The following is a 23,988-nucleotide window of genomic DNA, read 5'->3' as shown; positions in this document are numbered from 1 at the left end:
CCCAAAAGCGGAGGATCGGCAAAGGGGATGGACGGGGCGGAGTGATATGCGCATGATGGACGCGCATCCGTTGGGCTTGGAAGCTGATCGAAATGTTGGCGAAGGAGGTTATCCAGATTAGATGATCCAGGGGGTTCAGGGGCAAAGACGCACAGCGGCCTGGTGAGGCAACGCGGGGGGCCAACGGGGGAAATTGAGGATGACGCCGGTGTTGTTGTTTTTGTCTCGGTCTCCTCATGTCATTCTCCAAGACGATTGCGTGATTGCGTGCTGCGCTTCCCGATCGGGTTAAGCTGGCCAGTAGGCGAGCTTCCCGGAGCGCATCGTCTGGAGAAGCATCAACAACATCCCACGGCCATCTGCAGCGCCTCGAACACAGTGAAGCCCCCAACCGCGCCTTTGAACGCATGCGCGTCACTGCTGACACGTCATACATCTCCCAGACATGCCTCGCCCGTTCCGCGCGTCTTTCCAGCTCTCCTGCCCGCGTTGCGCCTCTCACTTGTTCAGCACCTCAGCCCGATTCGGACTCGTGTGAACAGTGCAGACTCAGTCTGAGTCGAAACACTGCGCTGGCTGGCCTTTGTCGCAAGATGAGGTGCTGGCCTCTGCTCATCGCGCAACTTCCCTTCGCCATGTTTGGCTTGTCTGAATGTCTCCGAGCCATATAATAAAGACCCCGTCTGCGTCTTCAAAGAGTCATTCCAAGCAAACCATCCTTTCACAAGACTGCCCTGCCTGCCTGCCTGCCTGCCTGCCTTGTATCCCACACGCTCTTTGATACCCTACTCGTCATGGCTCCTTATCTGCAAGAGGGCCCCGTTGCCCAAATCACCGACACCAAGGCCGCCAAGCCACTCGCTACCAAGTCCAACGTCTTCAACTACGAGCCCGGCCGGACCGTCGTCGAGAAGCACGAGACGTACGAATATGACGAACTCAAGCCGCGCTTCCCAGACGTGCACTGGCCCGAACTCGGGCCCATCCCCTACGAGGACAAGGGCATCAAGGGCGACCCCCAGTTCCGCAACCTGCTGGCGTCGGCGACGGACGTGTTCGACTACAACCCCAAGATCGGCACCGAGATCCACGGCGTCAAGCTGTCGCAGCTGACGGATGCGCAAAAGAACGACCTGGCGCGCCTCATTGCCGTGCGCGGCGTCGTCTTCTTCCGCAACCAGGATGATTTCGACATTGACAGCCAGCGCGAGCTGGGCGCCTACTTTGGCCAGCTGCACAAGCACGCCACCACTTCTGTGCCCCAGCGTCCCGGCCTCGAAGATGTCCACGTCGTCTACACCGAGGGTAACAAGGACCTCCGCTCGCTCTTCACTCCAACCTTCCTCTGGCACTCTGACGTAAGTCCTGCATCCTCTCGCTTTGCACACCACGCCTGCTTACAAATGTCTCATAGGTCACGTATGAGGTGCAACCACCATCATACACTTCACTCAAGCTGCTGTCCGGCCCGCCTCGCGGCGGCGGCGGCAACACGCTCTGGTCGTCGCAGTACGCTGTCTACGACGCACTATCCCCGCACATGCAAAAGTACCTCGAAAGCCTAACCGCGCTCCACTCGGCACACATCCAAGCCGAAGGCTCCAAAGCCATGGGCCGCGCCGTACGCCGCGACCCCATCGTCACCGAGCACCCACTCGTCCGAGTCCACCCGGTGACGGGGTGGAAATCCATCTTCTACAACCCCGGCTTCGTGACCAAGATCGTCGGCGTGCCCAAAACAGAAAGCGACCACATCATTTCGTTCCTCAACGAGATCATCGCCACGACCAACGAGGCGCACGTCAATTTCGCCTGGGGCAAGGGCGATGTGGCGTTTTGGGACAATCGCATCTGTAACCATTCGGCTAGCTACGGTTTTGCGCCGCACAGGCGCCATGCTGTGCGCGTTTGCTGCCAGGCTGAGCGCCCCTTCTTTGACGCCGAGAAGGGTCGGAGTCAGGAGGAGGAGCTGTGCGAGAAGTACGGGTTGCCGCCTGTGCCCAAGGACGGCTCGGGCATTGTTAATTACAACGACTAAGCAGGCGGCCCTGCTGAAGTGTTGTCGGGAAGAGGAGGAGCTGATTTCGTCGTCTGATTACCATCTTGGAGCATTTTGAGCGAACCGTGGCGTTTTGGGGGTCGTTCGTTCTTTCCTTGTTGTTTGAACTTTGGATTGGGGTGTTGGACTGCATTGATTGGAATCTGGACGGCTATATTGTCTCTTGTTGGCCCCCTGTCCCCTTTTGTGTTGGGTTCGTTACCAGCGGCGCCGCGCGTGGGTGTGAGAGCATACAGATACCTTGGGTCATTCATCTGCCTTGTGGTGAGAAACGTGTGGAAGATGAGTTTAATGCCAAATTGTCTCAACCATTCTTAATCCCTCTCTTTTCTTAATTTTCTTTTTCCCCTTTTTTCCTTTGCCCTTTTCTTCTAAATTGCAAACCTTGTAGCAGTCTACTTGAAAAACAAACGATGTCCCTTGTGACTTTTGCCCACCACCTATTAGGCGCCGCCTGCCTGCCCGTCTTCGCTGCCACCACCTCTTCACCTCTGCTTACTCCACACGTGTGTAAAAAGTATAAAGAGGGAAGCCTCTTTCTCTCCCCCTCTTCTATCCTCCCCCAAAATACAGTACAGTACAGTGTAATCCCATGACGCTGATCGATCGATCAATTGATGAATTTGAATCATGCCATTTCTATTCCATTCATCCCTATTCCTATTCCCATTCCCACTCCTATTCCAATGCCTGATTCGCCCGTCCGTCCGTCCGTCCGTCCGTCCGCCCGCCTCCTTCCCGCCGCCCATTCCTCCCTCTCCCGTCATGAACGTCATGCATACAGCTAAAAAAAAAAAGAAAAAAAAAAGAAAAAGAAAGGAGAACAAAAAGGAAAGAAAAGAAGGAAAATGTCGTTGATGATGCCTTGAGTCTGTCCATCGATGCATCCGTCTATACATCCATACATCATCCGTCTATATATGCGTTGCCCGTTTTGCCTGCCACGCCGTCCATGTCCACACATGCACACACACACACACGAACCCCTCGTTCACTCAACCTACGCACCTATGGATCGCCACTCCTCGGCCTCTCCCTCTCCACAACCCCCAACGCGCCCGTCCCCGTCACCACCCCGGCAGCGGCGGCAAACGGGGCAACTGGGGCACCTGCGGCGCCGTGATGGATCGCTGCTGGAAGCCCTGACGCAAGGCATCACTCTCCTTCTTCCTGCTGGCAGCAGTGCCAGCACTCCAACCTAGAACACCACCAACGATTGGCGAACTAGGGTCGAGGCCGCCGCCGCCTCGGTTATGGTCCTTCTCGCCGCCCGTCAGCCGCCGCATGCCCGAGCGCAGCCCCGCGCCGACACTGCGGCCCTGTGCAAAGGGCCTGATCATGTTTTCGAGCGAGAAGTTGGAGTTGTTGGACGAGGAGCTACCGGGGGGCGGGGGCACTTCTTTGGGTCCGGGCAGGACGACGGGGTGGGCGCCGCCCGAGGCCGAAGCCGAGCCGGATGCCGAGGTGATGATGGGAGGGATGGAGACGAGGCTGGCGTGGGAAGACGGTCCGCCGCCGCCGCCGCCGATGTGGAGAGGTCCTGTTGGTGCGCTGGCGGGTCCGCTTGGCCCCGTCGCGCTGGCTGTGCTAGTCGTGCTGATGCTGCTGCCTGCGGGTGATGGGCGGCTGTTGACCGTGTCGATGCTGGAGCGTCCGATGATGGGCGGGCCAGGGGGTATAAAGGGGGCGCGTGGAGGACCGAGATCTTCCTCGGATAGGAACTCTTCGTCTTCGTCAATGGCTGGACCTGGGCCGGGTCCAGATAGGGATGAGGTAGACGCAGTCAAGGCATGCCCGTGGCCACCAGCGGGGGAGGCGCGGGATACGCCTTGTTGCTGCGCGTTGACGCTGGGCGACGTGACGGAGCGCGCATGCATTTGCTGGCGTGCAGAAGGGAGCGGCAAGTTGGGTGTGGAAGTGCTGCTGGCTTGGACAATGGGCGATGAAAAGGCTGTTGGCGTCATGACCGAATGGTCGGCGGAACGGGTGGGCGTGATCTTCATGTCGGCGAAGCCCGTTTGGAACGAACTAACGCTTGCGTTGCGCGTAAGGGATTTGTGGAGAATGGGTGCGGTCTGCTGGTCGTAGAGGTTCTCGCGAACTTGCAGGCTGCTGCCGCTGTGGAAGCGACTCAGGCTTGGACTCGACGGCACAGCAGTCGACGAACCATATTCCACGACCGTGTCGTCCTCGAAAAAGTCATCCAAGTCATCCAGAGTTTGCATAAGATCGCCAATGTTGCCATCTCCACGCGTGCCCTCGGACGACATTGTAATGGTCCTCTCATCCGGCGGGAAGGACGAGTAAACGGACGGATACTCTTCAGCTCGAAACTCAATCTTAGGCGTAGTCACTTCGGAGGCGACGGCAACTTCGGCCGGAGCGGTCGTGTAAAAGACGGCATGGACGTTGTGCCTCGTCATGGCGGAACATACGGCAGGCATGGGAATAGACCAGCCCGTCTCTTCAGGTATGCCATATAAGCTCTGGGTCCTTTCGTACTCTTTCCTAAAAGCGCGAGTCGAGTGCGAGCCAGCCATGCTCATGCGAATGTGGTGTCGTTCGAGGGGATTAGCGGTGCCGCTGAGCGGCGTGTTGAGGATATGATCAAGGACCTGGAGTGCCTGGAGGCAGAATTCGGTCTGCAAGAGGCGAAGCAGGGGAGAAATGAGATCTGACCCCTTGGTAGACACGTCGGGTTTCCTCAGATCAATGTCTTGAATGATGACGCACAGCAGGTCCATTGTCTTGATCTTGACCCAAGGATTCTTGTTGAGCAAGAGGCCCATGAGGAATACAAGTGACTTGAAGTCGTGTTCGGGGAAGAATGACAGGCGTAGCGCTGGGACGAGCTGGTTCAAGAAATCTTTGGCGGCGCGGTAGCGAGTGGCCGCAAAGCCGCGCAGGGCCGTCGCAACATCCGAGTGCCCTTTGATCTCCTGCGATGTTGGCAAGGTTCTCTGCTGAAGCGAGGCCGAGCAGTCTTTGGCTTCTTGCTCGTAAGTCTGCAGGTACCTTGGAAGATTCGCGAGCAGAGTGAACAGAAGGACATTATCCGGCCCGACGAGCTCGCTGGGAGGCAAAGCGGAAAGCTTTTCGAGTATTCGAAGGCTGCGGTCCAGGCAGGTGCTGGATTTGACGCCCTTGTACACAAGCTCGGCCAGCCCATCGAAGGAGCCGCCTTCCCAATGCTCTGGATGGTGATCCTTGAGCAGTTTCAAGACGGCGGGATCTCAAGGTCCAACTTGTCGAGCAACTTGTCCAGCATGGCAAGACTTTCCATGAATTCCTCCTCGTGCACGGTCTGTAGGCATGCGCAGGTGGTCCAGAAGAGCTGGGGATACTGGATCAAGTCTGTGCGGTCAAGCTCCTCGATGATGGTGCGGAGAGTGGTCAAAATCTCCATGGAAAAGGTGATGATTTCATCGTCCTCGTCGGAGATTGTGTTGGAAAGCCGGGCAAGCATGTCGCCGAGCATGGTTTGATCCAAGGAGCTGAGGATACATCGGAAGAGTTGGAAGGAGCGGCAAGCTAAATGCCGTACAGGACAGTTTGTCGCCCAGTTGAGCGTCGTTCTACCCCATTCCTCTCGGATGCCAGGATACGTAATGGTAAAGATCTTGACCACCTCTGTGGCCACATACTGCATGGCTTCAGGCACGCGCAGGGCCGATTCATCGTCGTCTTTCCCGTTGGCGTCCTCATACGACCAAACGACCTTGGGATGGTGTTGCCGGATGGATTCGATAAAGTCTTCAATGTATTTCTTGTCCGGTGATGTGCTGACAAGGTCAATCTTTGAGATGACGAGCTCGTGCATGAGGTGGACCAGCATTTCCCTTGCTTGATCTTGGACAATGGGCGTGTAGTGGTCCCAGAGAACAAGGACTGCTTGCAGGAGCAGGGGAACGTTTTCCTTGGTGAGTTGGATAGGAGAGACCATGAGGTCGACCAGGAGGATTAGGCACAGTTGGCCCAAGGAGAAACCGGACTGATCATGTCAGACAAATCATTTTGAAAAGCAATGTACTCACCTGTTTGTTGCCCGAGGCCAAAACCGTGCCCAGATCTGCCACATAAGGAAACATGACGCACTCTGCCGGGGCTTGAATGGGTTCCCTTTTCTCGGGAGCCATTGCCCTAGGCGTAATCTTGAGCAAAAGAAACTCGACAACTTTGGAACCAGCCGGGGTATTTGAAAGGTAGACAACAATCTGCTTGGCGTAATCGACAAAGTTTTGCTCTCGTTTGTCGGAGCAGAGGGAAATGATGAAATCGAGGACCAGTGGACGTTTCCAGCGTGCGGTCCTGTGGCCAGTGCCTGCCATAGAGCCTGGATCTCGTTGTGCAGAATGTTTCCAGACTTGACCGTAATCTCAAACAGATTGACGAGCAGCATGTACGAGCTAGCAGTAGGATTCCCGTTGGGTTCCACTTGCAACTCAATGATCTGTATCCAAGGGAGCATTGCAGCAACCATGTTCCGCTGCTGATCCGGCTGGAGCTGCCTAAAGTAAAAGGCAAACTCTGAGAAGACGTAAAGGCGATCTCGGAGTGTTGTTTAGCGAGCCGTCGAGACATTTCAAACTGTGCGGCCTTGTAGACGGCAATGGTCTTGTCTGAAATACTAATGTCCAGGTCTTGGAGTTTGGAATCTTTTGCTGCCGCTCCTCGAGGATGCGCAGGATACGGAGAGACTTCATTCTTATCTGGTTGCTTTCGTTACCCAAGGCGTAGAGTCCGGCACTCAAGACTTTGTAAAAGGGAAGCACAAAATCTTCCCTCTCGGTCAGCACCTGGGTTACTACCTCAAGTAGCTTTCCAGCGACTTTGAGAATCTTGAAAGGTAGCACATCTCGACCGAGCGCTCGATGAGATAGGGGTGCTCCTTGTTGTGCAAAATCAGATTCCGGAGCGCTCTTCGACCGATTGAATGGACCTTGTCACTGGGCCGTCTCGAAAATCGAGTCGATCCAGACCAGCAAGCGCCTGACGTCGAACTGCAGGTTCACGCCGCTCTCCGTCTGAATCCTGATGGGGCCGCCGCACAGAGACGCCATGGCGCTCAATGCGGCCGTCCGCAGCTCCTTTCTCTCAATTTCCATGGACGCCGTAGCAAATTGCTTGTTTCCCGGATCGTGCTCTCTCTCGAGAACCGACCGCCGCATGGTGTTTTCCCTCAGCTGGATTTGATTTTGGTTCGGCGAGTATCCGCACCAATCTTCCATGAGCGTAAAGGCAGCCTTTCGGGCTTGGAAAGGCATCCAACGGATGGGATCCTTGGTTCTGTTGATTCCCTCAAAGAGCTCTTCCATGACGCCGCAGTAGTGCGTCCTCAGCTTGCTATAACTCCACTCGTTTTGGACCTCTTGATCGTTGAGAAAGAGCCTGAGATCCTTTGTGTAGCTGATGAGATTGTTCAGAATCCAGTCGTCGCCGTAGACTTCGGGAGAGCGCAGAAAGTGAGACGTGAGCTTGTACACGTATGTGACCTCGGTCCTCAGGTAGTCGACAGAGCGGTCTCTCCGAGGAGGCACGCTGACGGATCGTTGGTGCATCTGCAATTGAGTAGCAAGCCTCATCTTCGCGTCTTCGTCGCACTTCTTGACCAACGGCTGTAGCGACTCGAGGAGCTGACGATAGATGTTTTGGTTAATGGAGCCCAAGCCTCCAACCGCAGCTTCTCGCACTGCAGGATTTGGTGCCTGTAGTAAAGGGGCCACATTGTCAAACAAGAGCTCCGCTGAGTAAACACGATTGTTTTGAGAGTTTTTCTGCGACGACTTGGAGCCTTTTCGGGAGTGGATCGGTGTTTGCTGAGGTGTTTGCTGTGCCCGCGCTGTCGTGAGGGTTGTGCAGGCGAAGATAAGGTAGAGTTTCCATTGCTCTATGGTGAGTTCTGGGGTTGTGTGCAGCATTCTGCCCCTGTTTTGGGTCATGTCGAGGGGAGGATAGGGAGCGGGCCGGGGCATGTGGGCGAGTGACTGGATGATGGACTGCATCTGGAGGAGCCGACCACAAACGCTGTTTCTGGTGTGCGCCACTGCAAAAGGGCAAATTTCTGAGCTTATTCCGACGAGGTTCGGAAACATCTTGAACCAAAGAGTGGAATCGTACGGCGCGTCACTCCCGCAAAGCTCGACCAAAGTGCTGTGAAGGTTGCTTCTTCTCATTCCACGCTGGAGTCGACTCCTCTCGGCGACCGAAAGCTTCTCGTCGTTGACGTCCATGACGACTTGAGGACTTCCTTCCAGAATGCGAATCACTCGGCTGCTCTCTTTGCCGAGCGCCGTGTCGAACTCGGTGACGAGCCGTAAGACCGTCACGGCAAACGTCCGAACACGCCTCGAAGGCGAACACAGGAAAAACAAGCCGTGCGACTCGATTTCGTCAACGTACGCGTCGACGCCAGACAGGCTCAGCGAGGCGCCGCGGTCAGGATCACTATCGATAGGCTCCGCGGATGCTCTCTGAATTCGTTGCTTAATCTCGTCGATCCAGATTTGAAGCAACTCGACATACAAACGCAAGGTGCTCTCGATGTGGCCAGGTCCGAGCATTCCGCCATCAGACATTGTAGCATACCGATCCTCAAAGTTGAAGATGAACCTAGCAAAGCCAATGGTGACTTGTTGGGCGTGGGACTGTCGCGCAATCGACTTGAGGGACTGTGCCGAAGACGCAGCTATGCCGCTCTGGACGTGTGCGGTGCCCGTGCACAAGAGGTTGATAAGGTGGTTGAAGTTGATGTGAGGAGACAGGCATCGGGGCAGCGCTTGGACGGCAACGTGGAGCAGATCGTAGAAACCCTGGCGCACATCAGACGCACCTAGATGATCGTCTCTCCGCCCAAAACTAAAGGCCTCTGCCATGGGCGTTTTTGGCGCCTGCGAAGAAAACTTTTCGTCTAGCACCGCCTGTCCGCCAAACGCATTGTCGCAGATGATGGTGATTTCGCCGAGGATTTTGCAAAACTTGTTATAAGACTCTTTTGCAATCTCTGGAAAGTCTGCAATCATCACTGGCCTGGAAAGGCGTTCCTCTTTGAGATTAACGGCTTTGGGAGACCTCATTTGCATGGACGGTCGGGGACTGATGGGCTGCATTGGCATCTCCATTGGTTGGAGCAAATCGTCGTCTGGAAAGCGCTCTGGGAATGGTGGCTGTTCTCCCTTTTCCAGATCGGCCATGACGGCGAGGAAAGCTCGAATGCCTATGACCATCCTTTCGGGCTCCAAGTTCTCAACCTTGAGTTCCTTTCCCAGTCCAAATTGATCAGAGTTCATCAGGGGGAAGATGATGTTGCGGAAACAAAGGTCTTGGTACTTGAAACCAATGAAGCGGATCAGTTGGATTATGGGCTCGGCGATTGTGGCTTCGGTCGACAGGTACGATCTTCTTCCAGGTTGGAACACGAGCCGAATGACATCCTCGAGCTTTCTGATGGTGATTCCGTGCGGTTCTGCAATTCTGTATAGATACGTCCAGACCAACCGGCACACATTCCGCAACGCGTAGGGGCGAGTGGTCCTCTCTTTTAATTTTGCACCAAGAGGGCTTATCAAACTCATCCACTGGGAAGCAAAGACTTCGGTCGGCGATGCACACGTGAGAATGGCCATGAGAGGGAAGGCGGCCTGCCAATGTTTCGGTTTGCTTAGCATCTGCGTCAACCTCGGTTTGATGGTGTCAATCACGAGCTTCCATTTCGGGATGTTGACCTCTGAGGTGGCCGTTGCGGCAATTGGCAGGAGAAATTCTTCGAAAAGGTGGCAATACGCATGTTTAACGGGTTGACCGTGGACGCCAGCGAAGAGCTCGCCGAGAGACAGCATCAGGTCGCAGGAGTGGCTCCACGCTTCTTCGGGCTGGAACTTGATCCTAAGATACTTCATGCCTCTGATGATGAGGACGGCCTTGCCCTCGACGGCTCTCGGTTGCAGTCCCTTGATTACTAAGTGCTTTTGCATCTCCTTGAGGTCGGACACAAATCTGCTCGCTACACTGTCAAAGTTCATGTCGCTCATGACGCCAAGAAGGCGACCAAAGATGACCCAGTTGGCATTTTTGAGCGGCGATTCTTCCAAAGAGTCTGGATCAGCCTGTTTGAGCTGCGAGTAGATGATGTCTTCGAGGCGTTCTGCCATTTCCTCGGTGACGTAGGATAAGCTACTTTGACCAATGATTTCCATCAGGACTCGACAGAGCAGGTAGATGGACACGGTCGACTTTCTCTCGGCCTCGACCACGGCTTGCTGCAAGGCGAGCGTGGCGTGCGTGGGGGCATGGACCGGGCCGTACTGGGTGTGAGGCAGCGAGGGTCTCGAAGAGTTTCCCATTTCTTGGATGGGCTGCAGGGCTGCGCGGGTCTGCACGTGTCAGATTTTGGGTCAAGTCGTGAGCGCGTCGACTTACCGCTTCCAGCTCCTTCTTCTTGTCGTTTGCCTTTTCGCTCTTGGCCTTGCGCCAAAACATGAGCGTATCGATCAGCGGCTTGGGCTTTTCTCGCGCGACATGACCAAGCGCATAGATCAGCTGGTCGAATGCCGGGTCCACGCCAGGCCCGCACACGGACTCGACCTTTGGCTCGGCCCCTTGGACGTCGGAGACGCATTGGTTTATCTTCTGGTCTGCCTGCCCAACGAACGAGTTGAACAAGTGGTGTAGGGCCATTTCGCCGACATTGCGCCCTTGGTGGTTCCGCGACTGCGAGCGGCCGTGGTCATGTTCGCGCTTCACCCTCAGGCTGTCTGTCCGCTCGAGCCGGCGCTCTGGACCGCGAAAGATTTGAGTGTTTCCGTCTGGGATGTGACGTGGCTCGGCGCCCGCTGTCACAGCACCCCCATACCTAGCGCCCGGGTCTGAAAATTCGTCGTGGGAAATCATCATGGAGCCATCGAGAGCATGAGCGTTTCCGCCGCCCACGGCAGCGATGATTTGGGGGCTCAACGGGCTGGGGGACTGGGCGTTTGCGAAGCTCGTGTTGCGCGAATGCTGTATGCCATGGACGATAGACGTGTTGCGGTGGTGGCCGTAGGACTGCGAGGGCCTCCGCTCTACTCCTGGGTCGGGGGTGGAGCGGTCTCTGGAAGGAACGGCCACGACGGGTGTTTGGGAACGCGAGGATGGAGCGCGTTGACCGGTGATTGTTGGGGCGCGGCCACGACTCACGGGAGACTCGCAGGGAGGTGCGGGGAAGTCGGGTTGGTTATAGTGCGACAGATTGTTGGCAGCATGCTGTCGGGCTTGAGACGGAGGGGGAAGAGCTGGACCGGGTCAAGGCTTGGTTAGCATCAAGCTTAAGGTAAAGAGAGGGAAACAAAAAGATTGATGGGCGGCGGGTAAAGCCGCGGGAGGTGCAGCGCAGGACAGCCGAGGGCTGCAGGCAGTTTGGGGAAGATGGATGTTCTCACCCATCCCGCGTTTGGAGCCTCCTTCATTGGGGCACAGAGGCTGGTCTAGGGCGTGGCCATGGGGTCCTTGTGGAGTTGCAAAAGGGCTGCAGGGCCGCCGCAGCAATGGATTAGGTTGGAGCGAATCCAGGGCGTTGGAGGCAACGGTCGCGCATATGGAGCAGGGAGAGGCGAGCGGCGGCGGCGGCGGCAGCAGCAGGCAGTCACAGTAGACACGGGTGATGAGGATGAATGGCGATGATGATGGTGATGACGGTGGTGGTGGTGGTGGTGGTGGTGGTGGTGGTGATGTTGTTGATGTTGGTTGTAGTCGGGCAGTCAAGCGAGCACCACCCAGGCGACGGATACTGGCCGGTAGCACGCGTCGCCCAGTGGCATCATCATCATCATCATCATCATGGAGAGGACAGCACGGAGACGATTTGTCGCCGACTAAAATTGTCACGACATCTTTCAGCTGCTGACGGGCGGTGCGCCCAGTGAGGTGCAGTCTAGGTACCGTAGTGTTGAACCGGAATCCGGACGACAGATTAGCCGCCGCAGTCGCAGTCGCAGTCGCAGTCCCGTTGTCTTCCGATCAATTCGGTCGCAAAATCCACTTTCCACCTTCAGCTCTCGGGCAAGCAGATCGATCCGAGGGACAAGTCAAAGGGTCCCGCCTAGTCTAGGAGAACCGCCCGCTTATCGCCCAGCCCAGCCCAGCCCAGTCCAGTCCATCAGCCCGTCAGCCACGCTGTTCTTCAAAGCCTTGGGATTCTGTTTTCCTTCTTCATATTGTTGATACTCTTCTTCCTTTTGCTGTTGCCTGCCCGCATCAAGTCAGATTTGTGTCGCTTTGCGTCGTTGACTTGCTCTCCCCGTCTGCCGCTTTTCGGCGGCCCCTTCTCCACACGTGCCCCATCACAAGCCGGCCGGTTTCGCGCAAACTCCCGGCGGGCAGCTCCATCCTCGGGTGCCCGCTTGTCAGATATCCTTCGCCGCCACTACTGAGACCACGTTTCGTGCCGTAGACTGGTGGCTACGCTCTAGTCTTGTCCAGGCAGCACTGCGAAAGTATGTCGCGCCCTATATCATCTAATCCCGCCGTCCTGCTGACTCTGTTTTCCTCTCCAAGACAGCAGACAACATGGCCCAGCTCGACACTCTCGACCTGGTGGTGCTCGCCGTCCTTCTGGCCGGCACCGTTGCATACTTCACCAAGGGAACCTACTGGGCAAAGCCTGCCGACCCCTTCGCCGGCTCGCTAGCTCACACCAATGGCGCAAAAGCCGGCAAGTCGCGCAACATCATCGAGAAGATGGATGAGACGGGAAAAAACTGCGTCGTCTTTTACGGCTCTCAGACTGGGACCGCCGAGGACTACGCATCGCGTCTGGCCAAGGAGGGCGCTTCGCGCTTCGGTCTGAAGACAATGGTTGCCGATCTGGAAGACTACGACTTTGACAATCTGGACCAATTCCCCGAGGACAAGGTTGCCATGTTCGTCCTGGCCACCTACGGCGAGGGAGAGCCTACTGACAATGCCGTCGAATTCTACGAATTCATCACCGGCGAGGACTGCTCCTTCAGCACCGACGGCGACGAGCCTCTGAGTAACCTCCGCTACGTCGCTTTCGGTCTCGGAAACAACACGTACGAGCACTACAATGCCATGGTTCGTCAGGTCGACGCCGCGCTGCGCAAGCTCGGTGCCACCAGAATTGGCGACGCTGGAGAGGGCGACGACGGTGCCGGAACCATGGAAGAAGACTTTTTGGCTTGGAAGGAACCCATGTGGGCTTCTCTGACCGAGAAGATGCACCTAGAGGAACGCGAGGCCATTTACGAGCCCGTCTTTGAAGTTTCCGAGAAGCTTGAAATGAGCGCTGAAACGGACGAAGTCTACCTCGGCGAGCCCAACAAGCACCACCTCGAAGGCGCTCAAAAGGGACCCTTCAACGCGCACAACCCATACATTGCTCCGATTGCGGAATCCAAGGAACTCTTCACGGCTGGCGAGCGCAACTGCTTGCACATGGAAATCGATATTGGCGGCTCCGGTCTCTCGTACCAGACTGGTGACCACATAGCGGTGTGGCCAACCAACCCCGGAAAGGAGGTTGACCGCTTCCTCAGGGTACTCGGTCTTGACAAGAAGCGCGACACGGTCATCAGCGTCAAGGGCATTGACCCTACCGCCAAGGTTCCCTTCCCTTCGCCGACAACGTACGATGCCGCCGTCCGCTATCACATGGAAATCTGCGCACCTGTCTCCCGCCAATTCGTTCACTCTCTGGCTCAATTCGCCCCTGACGATGCCACCAAGGCCGAGCTGACCAAGATGGGTACCGACAAGGACTACTTTTCTGAGAAGGTCGCCGCTCTCAACCTCAACATTGCCCAGCTCCTCGAAATCCAGTCCAATGGCCAACCGTGGTCGTCGATTCCGTTTTCGATCATGATTGAGGGTCTGCACAAGATCCAGCCGCGTTACTACTCGATTTCTTCTTCGTCATTGGTTCAAAAGGATAAGATTTCCATCACGGCCGTGGTCGAGTCGATTGAGAAGCCGGGCGCTCCCCACATTGTCAAGGGCGTCACGACCAACTACCTGCTGGCGCTCAAGCAAAAGCAGCACGGCGTCGCTGATCCCGATCCCCACGGTCTCAACTATGCTCTTACTGGTCCTCGCAACAAGTACGACGGCATCCATGTTCCGGTTCACGTGCGCCACTCCAACTTCAAGCTGCCCTCGGATCCGTCCAAGCCCGTCATCATGGTCGGCCCGGGAACTGGCGTGGCTCCCTTCCGGGGCTTCGTTCAGGAACGCGCTGCGCTTGCGCGGGCGGGCGAGAAGGTTGGAAAGACGGTCCTCTTCTTTGGGTGCAGGAAGCGAGATGAAGACTTCCTCTACAAGGATGAGTGGGAGGTAAGACAGCCCATTGGGAAATTTGTTTTGATGGATTGCTGACCCGTGCGCAGGAGTACAAAAAGGACCTGGGCGACGCCTTTGAGCTTCACGTTGCCTTTTCCCGAGAGGGCCCCGACAAGGTTTACGTGCAGCACAAGATTCAGGAACAGGCCGAGAACATCGACAAGCTTCTGCAGCAAAAGGCGTACTTTTACGTGTGTGGCGACGCGGCGCACATGGCACGCGAGGTCAACAACCTGCTCGGTCAAATCATCTCCAAGCAGCGCGGGCTGCCCGAGTCCAAGGGCGAAGACATTGTCAAGTCGATGCGCGCGTCGAACCAGTACCAAGAGGACGTGTGGTCGTAAATGTAGACTGTTTTTTATGTGGAACAGCTAGAAGATCTTGGAGATAGTTGCATATCTGCGAGAGGGCGAAATGGGCGCATTCGATTTCGATAGAAGCGTGTAGCAAAATATAAAAAGGCCTTTTGAACCAATAATGGGCGGGTAGCGGCATTGGGGGCGGCATTGGACCCGGGATTTTTCTACGAACACAAAGAGGGCACAAGCGCGGAGTAAAGTTCTCGTCGTCGAGGGCGAGCGATGCCGGATCGGGCGGCGGGTGCCTTTGTGCATCGCATTCCAGCGTCACGGGGGGGGGGGGGGGGGGGGGGGTTGGGTTGGGCCAAGCAAAGCATTTACGTCTCACGAGATGATGTGAGGTTGCTGTGGTCTGGTTCCCCTGGACCCGGTACTGCGACGAGACAAGCAGAGCCTCCCAAGGAAGGCGGCAAAGAAGCAGAAGCAGAAGCCGAAGCAAACGACGAGGAGCGCAAAAAGAAGAAAGCAGACGAGCAAACGGCGGTCAAGAGATGGTGGATTCAATGATGGGAGTGAAACGCCGAACTAATCTGGGCATTGAAGCGAGCGGGCGACCGTCACCTCAGGTCTGCTCCACGGCCACGGCGGTCCCGGGAACCAGGTACGCGCTGCCGCCACTGGACCACCACCAACGACGACGACGACGACGACGACGACGACGACGACGACGTGAGAGCAATATCAACCGAGAGAGGCCCGTCGCGCAAAAAGGACAACAACAATGTGACAGGTCGGCTCCTTTCAATTTCATTTCATCTCTCTCGTTCCCACGACGACCTGGAAATGCTGGTCCGTCCTCGCCGACGTCCGCGTCGCCTGATGCGCATCGTCTGAGCCCGTCCCAATGTCCTGCGCTTACCTGAATGACGCCGTGGGGAGAGCGTCTGGCTCCCTTTGGCCCTTTGGGCGTCCCTCGCATGTGCGATGCGCCCACGAAGCACCAGGCGCACGGGAAGCTCCAAACAGCAAGACGCCGTCGCACAAGGCGCCTGGGGGGAGGGGGGAAATCTTCTTGTGGATTCCCCGTCGCTCAACCCAGGTTCGCGGGATGACAAACACGATCGATCCCAGGACCAGCTGGACGGCCAATGGCGTTCAGGGTCTGCGCGCTGAGGTCGATGTGCTATGTTTGGACCTGCTTGCTTTCTGGCCCTGGGTCCTTGCTTCATGCACCGGGCCAACGTCGACTTGAGGTCCCTCGTCGTCGTCGTCGTCGTGTCGTGGGAGCAGAGCAGCGGGCCAAGCGGATGCCAGCCGACCACCCTCGCACCGTAGGACACACACAGCAAACATCCAGGCCAGACCAGGCCAGCAAGCAAGCAAGCAAGCAAGCAAGCAAGCTGCGTGCATGCATGGTCCCGCGGGCGTCCATCTCGCAGATGCACCGACCGAGCCTGGGAAATCCTCTCAGATGCAACTGTGTATCATGTATGTAGGTAAGGTACTGTACAAAGATCCCCAGTAGCCCATCTGACGTCAATTGGCCAGTGACGAGAGTGCCGGTCCGTGATGCTGCTGCAGCACTGGAGATTGACCCGCTGCTCGTTTGCGACCTGTAGCTGATAGAGGAGGTGCCCCCCAGCCTCATGTTAGCTGAAACCGCAAAATGTCGACAGTCGTCGTAGAGTCGTGAGGGGTGCATGCCGTGGGGACAGTCGAGCCCTTTCAGCCGCCTGCATACTGTTCTTGTCTCAGACGAGACGCTCGAGAGCGGTGGTTCGCATTGGGTGACTCTGTACACGCTGCAAAAGAAAGCGCCCCGGTGCCTGTTCTGTACACCCCTTTGCACAGACTGTTGTGTGCATTTAAAGTGCCACTTCTCGCCCTCGCGCGCCAGACCCAGATTCCCGTCCCTCTTGGCAATTGCATTGCTATCGAGACAGCCTTTTTCCTTTCTTTCCTTTGCCGTCCGTATCTTAGTGGGTAGGTGTTTTGGCGCTGGAGCGTTGAGAGAGTACACAACACCGAGACCAGCAACAGCAGAAGCAGCAGCAGTCGTGCCTGGTCGAGTCTGAAAGTGAAGTGCGACGGGCTTGGAGGCGCCCGCTGGCTGCTCAGTTGAGGTCCTGCCACTTACTGACGTTGCCTCCTGCCAGAAGCCCTCTCCGTCACCCACCTCGACTGCCCTTAGCGAGCCCCAGCACCACCACCCTTCTATATCTTCGCCACCCCCGACCTCTCCCTCGACGCCCTCTGCGCTCCACTTTTTGCCTCGTCCCGCTACGATCCATCCGCCTCAGGGCCCTGCATTTCTTTGTAGCTTTCCTCAAGCCCAAAGTGAGTCTTGCACCACCTCGACCTCGCCCTCGACCTCAATCAACCTCGACCTCGACACCTCGGCTCCAAAACAACCTGAACAACACCAACACCAGCTGACGCCCCATCCTACAGCTTTTGCTCGCAGTCGCTTCCCTCACATCTTCAAGCGATCCAGCATCTTCGTCAGGTATGTTCCCGTCGCCCAACCTTGCCCTCCACCCTCGACCGTTGCACGGGCCTTCCAAATATGCAACACTAACCCTCCCCCCCCCCCCCCCCGAACTTGCAGACGCTGACATCAATCTTCCAGGTCGATCCGACTCTCTGGCAACGGTAGCTCGCTATCAACTAACGCACTCCATCACCGCCCAGGTACTGCTCTTCACTTCCGCCCCGTCGCCCAAAACCTCTCTTCTTCTTTCGACCGAGGCTGACCATACGTCGCAGTCTACAGCAATGGCGGCTCTCTCCGACATCGACTCGCAGCGCAAGCGTAACTTTGGTGGCCACCACCCGGCCAACTTTGGCGGACGCGCCGCCGTCTACGGCACTTACCAAGGTCAGACTCACCGTCCTGCCTTCTTGAACCCTGGACACCCCGGCGTCTTGCCATATCACGGTCTGGTGGGCGACGCGGGCCTGGCTGCTTTGACCCAGGGCTTCGCCGGCATGAACTTGCACCACCCTTCCCTCGGCTCGACCAAGCCTGGCTCTCACGTCTCGGCCACGTCCTCTGAGCTCGGCGTCTCCGTCCCAGCCCACATGCAACACGGACAGCACGCGATGGTGTACCAGCAGGCGGCCCAGATGATTCCTGGAATCCACAACTATCACCATGGACTTCCCCACTCGCCCAGCATGCAGACGCCGCTCAATCACTACATCCCCCACAATGCGGCGTTCCAGTACGGACACCACATGCTGGACAACAACAGCCCCGTTGCCAACAACTGGAACTCGCGTGTCTCTTCGGCGGAGCCGGCCCTCATCACTCCTCGCCGCGACTCCATCTCTTCCACCGAGCAGGACTTGCCCGGCACTCCCTATACGAGCGCCCACGCCACCTACCAGCCCAACGTCTACATGAATGGATCTCCAAACGCCATTTACCCTGGCAGCGGCACTCCTTCGCCTTCTCACCTCGGACCCTTCTACGTCCCGCAGGTCAACAAGGCTCCTGTCTCGCAGACCATTCCGCCCGAGATTCAGGAGCTTCTCGTCAAGGAGCCTGCCATTCCTCGTGCCATTCCCGCGCCCAGTTCCCCCGTCAAGCCCCTCGACCGTTCGCTCGAGAACAAGAACGGCGAGACCAATGTCTACATCCGCGGCCTGCTTCCCGAGACGACGGACGACATGCTGCACCAGTGGGGCATCCGCTTTGGCGACATTCAGAGCTCCAAGTCCATCATCGATGTCAAGACCAATCTTTGCAAGGGGTGAGTCATTTTTGTTTGTCTTCTGTGCTGTGCTGACGCCTGCAGATTCGGCTTCATCAAGTATTACAACTTCAAGGACGCTGAGAACTGCATTCGCGGCTTCCACTACCTCGGCTACGAAGTCAGCTTTGCGCGTGTAAGCATCAGTCGACCCTCTTGAATGACGCCTGCTGACCATTCAGGAATCCTTTTACGCGAAGCTCAAGAAGTTTGCCGACGAACACAACACCAACCTCTACGTCTCCAACATTCCTCGTCACATCAACGAGGCGGAGCTCCAGAACGTCTTCGCCCCCTTCAAGGTCTGCTCGAGCAAGATCCTCCGTGACCCCGCCGGCCACGGCCGCGGCGTCGGCTTTGCCCGCTTCGAGACGCGCGATGTCTGCGAGGAAGTCATCAAGAAATTCAACAACACCCCCGTCACCGTTTCCGACGGAGAGGAGCACACGATCCAGATTCGCTACGCCGACACGCAGGAGCAAAAGATTCTCAAGCAGCAGACTGCCGCCGCCCGCCAGTTTCGCGCTGCCGAGTTCGAGTACGGCGTTCTTCAGTCCAGGGGCGTCAACAACATGAATCCCGGCCTGGTCGCTCCCCAGCAACGCATTTCTTCCCTCACTCCCCAGAAGGATGGCAACGAGTTTGAAAACTACCTGAACAAGCCTACGCACACGGGCTTTGGTCAGGGCCGTGACCGCAACGGCCGCGGTTTCGTTGCGCGCTCGTCCCAGCTCGCCCCGACTCAGTCTAAGATGCCCGTCGTTCGCGTTCAGAACGAAGACGACAAGCCTCGTCCCACCACCCCCGTCATTGCCCACGGCGATCACTCGTCGACCTCGAGCAACGCCGCCAGCGACCGCGAGTAGTCACGTCCGGACTTGTTTATCTCTACTTTGACAAACGAACGAATCATCGCCACGCAACCAAGAGACGGAAGTATGGATTATGGACCGCATGGAAGGTCGCGTCGCCGACAGCCGTTTAATCGATTCTCGTCGCATTGGCTCGTCGTTTGGCCTGCATCTCAGCCGCCACGTTGGGGTCACCTTTCGCCTATGCTTGTATGTTTTTTGACGATTGTGGATTTGCTTTTTTTTTCTTTCTTTTTTTCCCCTTTGCATGTTGAAGTTTTTCGTCTAGGGAATGGCGACAGGCAGCGTAATGGGATTTCCCCCTTTTTTTTTTTTTTTTTTTTTTCCTTCCTCTCTTCTGGTCAGCCTGGTTGGTCGGGAACAAAAAAAGAAGATTGATCTGCCCTCGCGGGCTACGACGATGACGATTTGGGCGGCTCTTTTTCTCTTCGACCCTGTCTTTTGTTTGCATGCGCTTTTTGTACGGCATCTTTTTCTCTTTTTTGCGGCAATCATCAGTCGGACTTGGGGCGTGTTGCCCCCTTCAATCTCTCTCTTGACAGATTGGGGAGGAGGCTAGTTACGTGGCCCCTCGTCCTTTTTTTTTTTCTTCTCTTTTCTACCTGAGTGCTTTTTAGCCGACGAGTAGTCTAGCAATACAAATGGTGTCAGTTGAATGTGTTTCGTGGTGGTGAGAAGATGTGGGAAGCGGTAGTCTATCGCTGGAGCGGTGGTTTGAGATGCAGTATAATGTGCTTTGTACAGCAAGACGCGAGATTTGAGTGGCGAATTCGAGGCGCCATGTGGTGTACTACTGTACAGGGGGAATAACGCCATGATGTCGTGAGGGCGCATTGCACAAGACTTGACTAATCAGCAGAGTGGATTCAAAGATCCGGATAATTTGGACTTTGAACAGCTCTTCAGCGGCAAACACATCATTTAAGGGTCGACCAGTGGCCAATAGCGATGATGAGTGACACTGGGGGGGGGGGGGATCTTCGGCATCTTCGGCATCCAAGCGCGGGCGCACCCAAGTCTCGGCGCTCACACCCGGCGTCCGGCACTGCGTCAGCGTCAGCGGCATTGGTGTCGGCATCGGCATCGGCATCGGCATCGGCATCGACATCGGCATCACTTTTTCCATTTTTGGGTGGTCGGACAATTTCTTTGGACTTTTTTTTTGGAGGCTTTTTTTTTTTTTTTGGGACAGGGATTTGGGGGCCAGATGGCTTAGGGAGGAGATTCGGTCGGGGTGTTTTGTGCAGGTACATCGGGTTTCCATTCGGCGTGTGCGTTGGTTGATCAGTTAGTTGGATCGGATGATGGGAGTGTGGGAGCAATTGTAGAGAGTAGATGATAAGCCTTTTGACGGCGGTTTTTGATGGTGGATGAATAGTAGCGTGATGGAGTAGGGTACTTCATTCTTGTGTATACGCGGTTGGTAGGTGGGTAGATACCTCTCCATTAAATATTCTATTTCTTCTTCTTCTTCTCCTCCTCCTCCTCCTCCTCCTCCGCTAAAGCGACTTGGCATCCATCCATCCATCCATCCATCCGTCTCGTCCTGAGCCACCATTCATCGCCAGATGGGAGGGTCAAGTGCAACCGAGAGAGAGACACCCGAAGAGAAAGAAAGTACATATGCACCTAGGTGTCGTCGAGTGTCGAGTGTCGACAGAATAACCTTTGCGCGCACGGCCCCATCCGCGCCCCGAACCCAAAACGGGGATCGCTCGCTGGGGTCTGGTCCAGTCCGGTCAGTCATACCCCTCCCTCCCTCCCTCCCTCTGCGTCCCTCAGCGACAGCAGAGAACGGAAAGGCCGACTTCAGCCTGATACCAGCCAGCCAGCCAGCATATTACCAAGCAAGCAGGAGTCTCGCACTAAAAATGGATGCAGCCGACATCGGCTTCTGCACTTCAACCACACACACACACACACATACACACACACACAGACAGACAGACAGACGACTGGGTAGATGGATGTGCTGGACAGCTTGACGCAGGGCTGCGCATGGACGCCGCCGCTTGCGTGAGGGAGGTGGAGGGAGCGTGAGCTAGGTAAGGTATACGTAGGTAGGTAGGTAGGTAGGTGATCGGCGGGCGTAAAGTACCCACCTGTATAGTAAGGGCGCGGGGCAGTGCTTTCGCTCTTTCTCACGTATTGCTTACGCTGCGTTTTTGTATTGAATGGGGAGGAAAGGCTAGGGTAGGTAAGCGTTTCGTTCGGCAACTACAGACGCGCCGAGGCCGTGGGCGGTGAGGTGGGCGGGCGGAGTGGAATGACTGCCTGTCTGGTGCTTGGGGGTTGGCATGGCCGTCGGGACGGGTCTGACCGAGTGCGAGATCGGTTAATGGATGGACGGGCGGGCGGGGGCTTGTGGATGCGTCTTTGTTCTGTCGGATACATAGTACGCTGGTATGATTATCTGCCGCTGGCTGTGGAAGTGGTGTTTCACATGCGTGTGGTATGTAGGTTAAGGTACCAACCTAAGGGACCGGGGAGCTGTGCGGATTAAGCCCTTTTTGACTTTTTTGTTATCTTTCTTCAAATTTTTTTGTCTCCCTCTCTGCGAGCACTGTTGGAAACTGTTTTCAAGCCTACTTGCGGTATGATGGATTGATGACGTCTGGGTCAGGGATGCATCTCGTCTCCAGACTCGGTATTGAGGCGCGTGTGTCGCGGCAGAAGCTGAAGAAGATTGAAGAAGTCTGACAGAATACAGTCTATCAACAGCAATGTAGTGTAGATACTGCAACGTGAAGTCTCCCGAGATGCTATGGACAGCATGTCCTCCTCAAGATCCGCAACAGATAAGATGATGGGGACAGAAATGCTCGCTGCGCTGAGATGGCTCTCTCTTTCTCTCTTCTCTTCTCCGTCTTGATCGCCTTGCCTCCCGCCTGACTGGTCCTCGGGACGCGCTTGTGCTGCGGCCGCGGGAGTGTAGTCTTCTCCCCAAATCTCCGCCGCGCATGCATATGTATGTACGTATGCAGAGCCGATCCAAGGGACTGACTGCCGGTGCTTAGCGCCAACCACCGTTTCTCCAAAAGGATGAACCACATTCGCTGTTCAAGGTCCTCGCCTGACGCCCCGCCATGCTTCATGGTCGTCGCTCCGGGTCCATGCCAAATGTGCCTGGTTTTAACCGCCGGGTCGCGATGCGATGCGCTTACGCTCTTATTTACGCACCCCACGTGGGGTTCCCAAAATGTGATGCAATTCTTCTCTTGCCCCAATCCTCCACGGTACCCCGCCTCGCCGCTGCAAGATTTACCGTTCCGTCAATTCGACGTCTGAGGCCCTGGCTGCGCTACCCCGGTCGCCGTTTGCGGAGACGGCTTCCGCATCGTGCCGTTCCTGCTGCCGCTGCTGGCTCCACCTCCGTCCCGGCCGAGCCGCTCCTCGTAGTCCTCGACCAGCTCGTAGGCTGGGCGGAAGTGATCAGTCATGTCGATGCGCAGGGCCGGGTTCGGGTGCGTATCGGTGGTGCCGCCCAGGCTCGTGTAACCGGCGTCGTAGAGCGGACAATAGGGGATGCGGAGGTGGCGGATGAACGTCCATATCTCGACGTAGTGCCAGTCGATTACCGGATGGATGCGCATGAAACTGGGCCAGCCGTGGTCGGTCGGATCAAAGTGCGTCAGGTGCTCGCCGTGGGGGTCGGTGCGCCGCGTGCCGACGAAGATGGCCTTGACGTTGGGCTGGTCGCGGAGGTACGACGCAAAGGCAGCCTTCATTGGCGAGGCATAGGTCGCGAGGGAGAGGCTGTAGGCCCGCGTCGACGAGACAACAAAGTGCTCGACTTCGGGGAAGGGGTGGGCGGATTGTATGTACACAGATTGGATGGACGGCGGAATTGGCGACGAAGCGGCGACGCTGCGTCGGTGGAGCGCTACGATGTAGAGGATGAGGAGAACTAGGCAGTCCTTGCCGCCATTGTAGGAGAGGGACAGTTCGGAGAAGCTAGTGGGTTAGAGGATGGTTGGTAGGTGGCAGGCTGAGCCTACCTGTATCTTTGCAACGCCTCTTCAATGACGCCCAGCGCGACGCGAGTCTGGGCCTGGACGGCAGAGAGTCGCGCATCTTGGAATTCTTGGTCCAAAAAGGTTGCTACTGTGTCGTCCAAACGCGCGCATAGCTTTGCAAAGGGCAGGGGAGGGGCGTCAGGGACCAAGGGCGGGGCCCCATCAGCCGTGGGGTAGTCGGGCGCGGCATTGGACGTCGCGAGGGTCATTGCGGAGCGGCAGGCTACGAATGCATGAGAACGAGGTGAAGACGATGGGGATAGGCGTCGGGGAGTTGTGGTGGTAGTAGTAGTAGTAGTAGTAGTAGTAGTAGTAGTAGTAGAAAGGCGTGTCGCTATCGGAGGGTTGCCGAGGTTTGGCAATGACGTGGGAGCTGGAGCGGGCAGAACTGGAACGCGGTTCATGTACCGAAACAGGCGCATGGCAATTCGAACAATGCTGACAGAGAAATGGTTCAGGTATTCAGAATTCAGTACGACGGCTGGTCGGCGAGTGCTGAGATAAGTGGCCAACCTCTCGGGCGGCCGGCTGCCATGTCGAGTTAGCGCGGATGATGTGATGGCGAGCCAGGCCAATGCGGAGCCAGCCAAAGGTCATTAGCAACGCAAAAAAAGTCCCAGTCAAGCGCTTGCATAATACTTCCCATCCAGGCGCGCCTTT

The 23,988-nt window shown here is 56.6% G+C and overlaps 7 protein-coding genes across 7 annotated transcripts; 4 read left to right on the top strand and 3 right to left on the bottom strand.

The window, feature by feature from the left end:
* The first annotated feature begins 676 nt into the window (after positions 1 to 676).
* Positions 677 to 2,291, top strand: IWZ02DRAFT_195351 (uncharacterized protein). Its single transcript, XM_066762488.1, has 2 exons — positions 677 to 1,358; positions 1,415 to 2,291. The coding sequence occupies exons 1-2, from the start codon at positions 795 to 797 to the stop codon at positions 2,036 to 2,038; spliced, it is 1,188 nt and encodes a 395-aa protein (XP_066625739.1). The 5' UTR covers positions 677 to 794; the 3' UTR covers positions 2,039 to 2,291.
* Positions 2,292 to 3,042: 751 nt separating this feature from the next.
* On the bottom strand, positions 3,043 to 6,947 carry IWZ02DRAFT_515354 (cell morphogenesis C-terminal-domain-containing protein). The gene is made up of 4 exons (XM_066770644.1): positions 6,351 to 6,947; positions 6,094 to 6,300; positions 5,336 to 6,050; positions 3,043 to 5,291 (listed from the first exon to the last, which is right to left on the bottom strand). The coding sequence occupies exons 1-4, from the start codon at positions 6,537 to 6,539 to the stop codon at positions 3,127 to 3,129; spliced, it is 3,276 nt and encodes a 1,091-aa protein (XP_066625738.1). The 5' UTR covers positions 6,540 to 6,947; the 3' UTR covers positions 3,043 to 3,126.
* On the bottom strand, positions 6,948 to 11,589 carry IWZ02DRAFT_195365 (cell morphogenesis N-terminal-domain-containing protein). Its single transcript, XM_066762489.1, has 3 exons — positions 11,473 to 11,589; positions 10,475 to 11,325; positions 6,948 to 10,428 (listed from the first exon to the last, which is right to left on the bottom strand). The coding sequence occupies exons 1-3, from the start codon at positions 11,474 to 11,476 to the stop codon at positions 7,003 to 7,005; spliced, it is 4,281 nt and encodes a 1,426-aa protein (XP_066625737.1). The 5' UTR covers positions 11,477 to 11,589; the 3' UTR covers positions 6,948 to 7,002.
* A 657-nt stretch (positions 11,590 to 12,246) lies between these two features.
* On the top strand, positions 12,247 to 14,820 carry IWZ02DRAFT_195347 (cytochrome P450 reductase 1). The gene is made up of 3 exons (XM_066762487.1): positions 12,247 to 12,525; positions 12,587 to 14,380; positions 14,434 to 14,820. The coding sequence occupies exons 2-3, from the start codon at positions 12,599 to 12,601 to the stop codon at positions 14,728 to 14,730; spliced, it is 2,079 nt and encodes a 692-aa protein (XP_066625736.1). The 5' UTR covers positions 12,247 to 12,525; positions 12,587 to 12,598; the 3' UTR covers positions 14,731 to 14,820.
* A 2,640-nt stretch (positions 14,821 to 17,460) lies between these two features.
* Positions 17,461 to 19,306, top strand: IWZ02DRAFT_488663 (uncharacterized protein; the record flags this gene model as incomplete). The annotated part of the gene is made up of 3 exons (XM_066769488.1): positions 17,461 to 18,440; positions 18,486 to 18,576; positions 18,623 to 19,306. 3 exons carry the CDS (start codon positions 17,461 to 17,463, stop codon positions 19,304 to 19,306), a joined length of 1,755 nt encoding a protein of 584 aa, XP_066625735.1.
* A 277-nt stretch (positions 19,307 to 19,583) lies between these two features.
* Positions 19,584 to 20,192, top strand: IWZ02DRAFT_445671 (uncharacterized protein; the record flags this gene model as incomplete). The annotated part of the gene is made up of 1 exon (XM_066767182.1): positions 19,584 to 20,192. The coding sequence occupies one exon, from the start codon at positions 19,584 to 19,586 to the stop codon at positions 19,869 to 19,871; it is 288 nt and encodes a 95-aa protein (XP_066625734.1). The 3' UTR covers positions 19,872 to 20,192.
* Positions 20,193 to 22,584: 2,392 nt separating this feature from the next.
* On the bottom strand, positions 22,585 to 23,537 carry IWZ02DRAFT_431224 (uncharacterized protein; the record flags this gene model as incomplete). Its single annotated transcript, XM_066766147.1, has 2 exons — positions 22,585 to 23,266; positions 23,311 to 23,537. 2 exons carry the CDS (start codon positions 23,535 to 23,537, stop codon positions 22,585 to 22,587), a joined length of 909 nt encoding a protein of 302 aa, XP_066625733.1.
* Positions 23,538 to 23,988: the final 451 nt, after the last annotated feature.

Source organism: Phyllosticta citriasiana (assembly GCF_038021145.1).
Source record: "Phyllosticta citriasiana strain CBS 120426 chromosome Unknown IWZ02scaffold_3, whole genome shotgun sequence".
Taxonomy (NCBI): domain Eukaryota; kingdom Fungi; phylum Ascomycota; class Dothideomycetes; order Botryosphaeriales; family Phyllostictaceae; genus Phyllosticta; species Phyllosticta citriasiana.
Note: the sequence above shows the minus strand (reverse complement) of the source record. Positions and strands in the feature narration are given on the sequence as shown.

Excerpts from the sequence above, each read along its gene's own strand:
- IWZ02DRAFT_195351 (XM_066762488.1), top strand. The coding sequence starts at position 795 with ATGGCTCCTTATCTGCAAGAGGGCCCCGTTGCCCAAATCACCGACACC. Across the intron at positions 1,359-1,414 it reads CCTTCCTCTGGCACTCTGAC|GTCACGTATGAGGTGCAACC; the intron begins GTAAGTCCTGCA and ends AATGTCTCATAG.
- IWZ02DRAFT_515354 (XM_066770644.1), bottom strand. The coding sequence starts at position 6,539 with ATGGTTGCTGCAATGCTCCCTTGGATACAGATCATTGAGTTGCAAGTG. Across the intron at positions 6,301-6,350 it reads CAGGACCGCACGCTGGAAAC|CAAAACTTTGTCGATTACGC; the intron begins GTCCACTGGTCC and ends GACAAACGAGAG. Across the intron at positions 5,292-5,335 it reads CGAGGAGGAATTCATGGAAA|ATCCCGCCGTCTTGAAACTG; the intron begins GTCTTGCCATGC and ends TTGGACCTTGAG.
- IWZ02DRAFT_195365 (XM_066762489.1), bottom strand. Across the intron at positions 10,429-10,474 it reads AGAAGAAGGAGCTGGAAGCG|ACCCGCGCAGCCCTGCAGCC; the intron begins GTAAGTCGACGC and ends TGACACGTGCAG.
- IWZ02DRAFT_195347 (XM_066762487.1), top strand. The coding sequence starts at position 12,599 with ATGGCCCAGCTCGACACTCTCGACCTGGTGGTGCTCGCCGTCCTTCTG. Across the intron at positions 14,381-14,433 it reads TCTACAAGGATGAGTGGGAG|GAGTACAAAAAGGACCTGGG; the intron begins GTAAGACAGCCC and ends ACCCGTGCGCAG.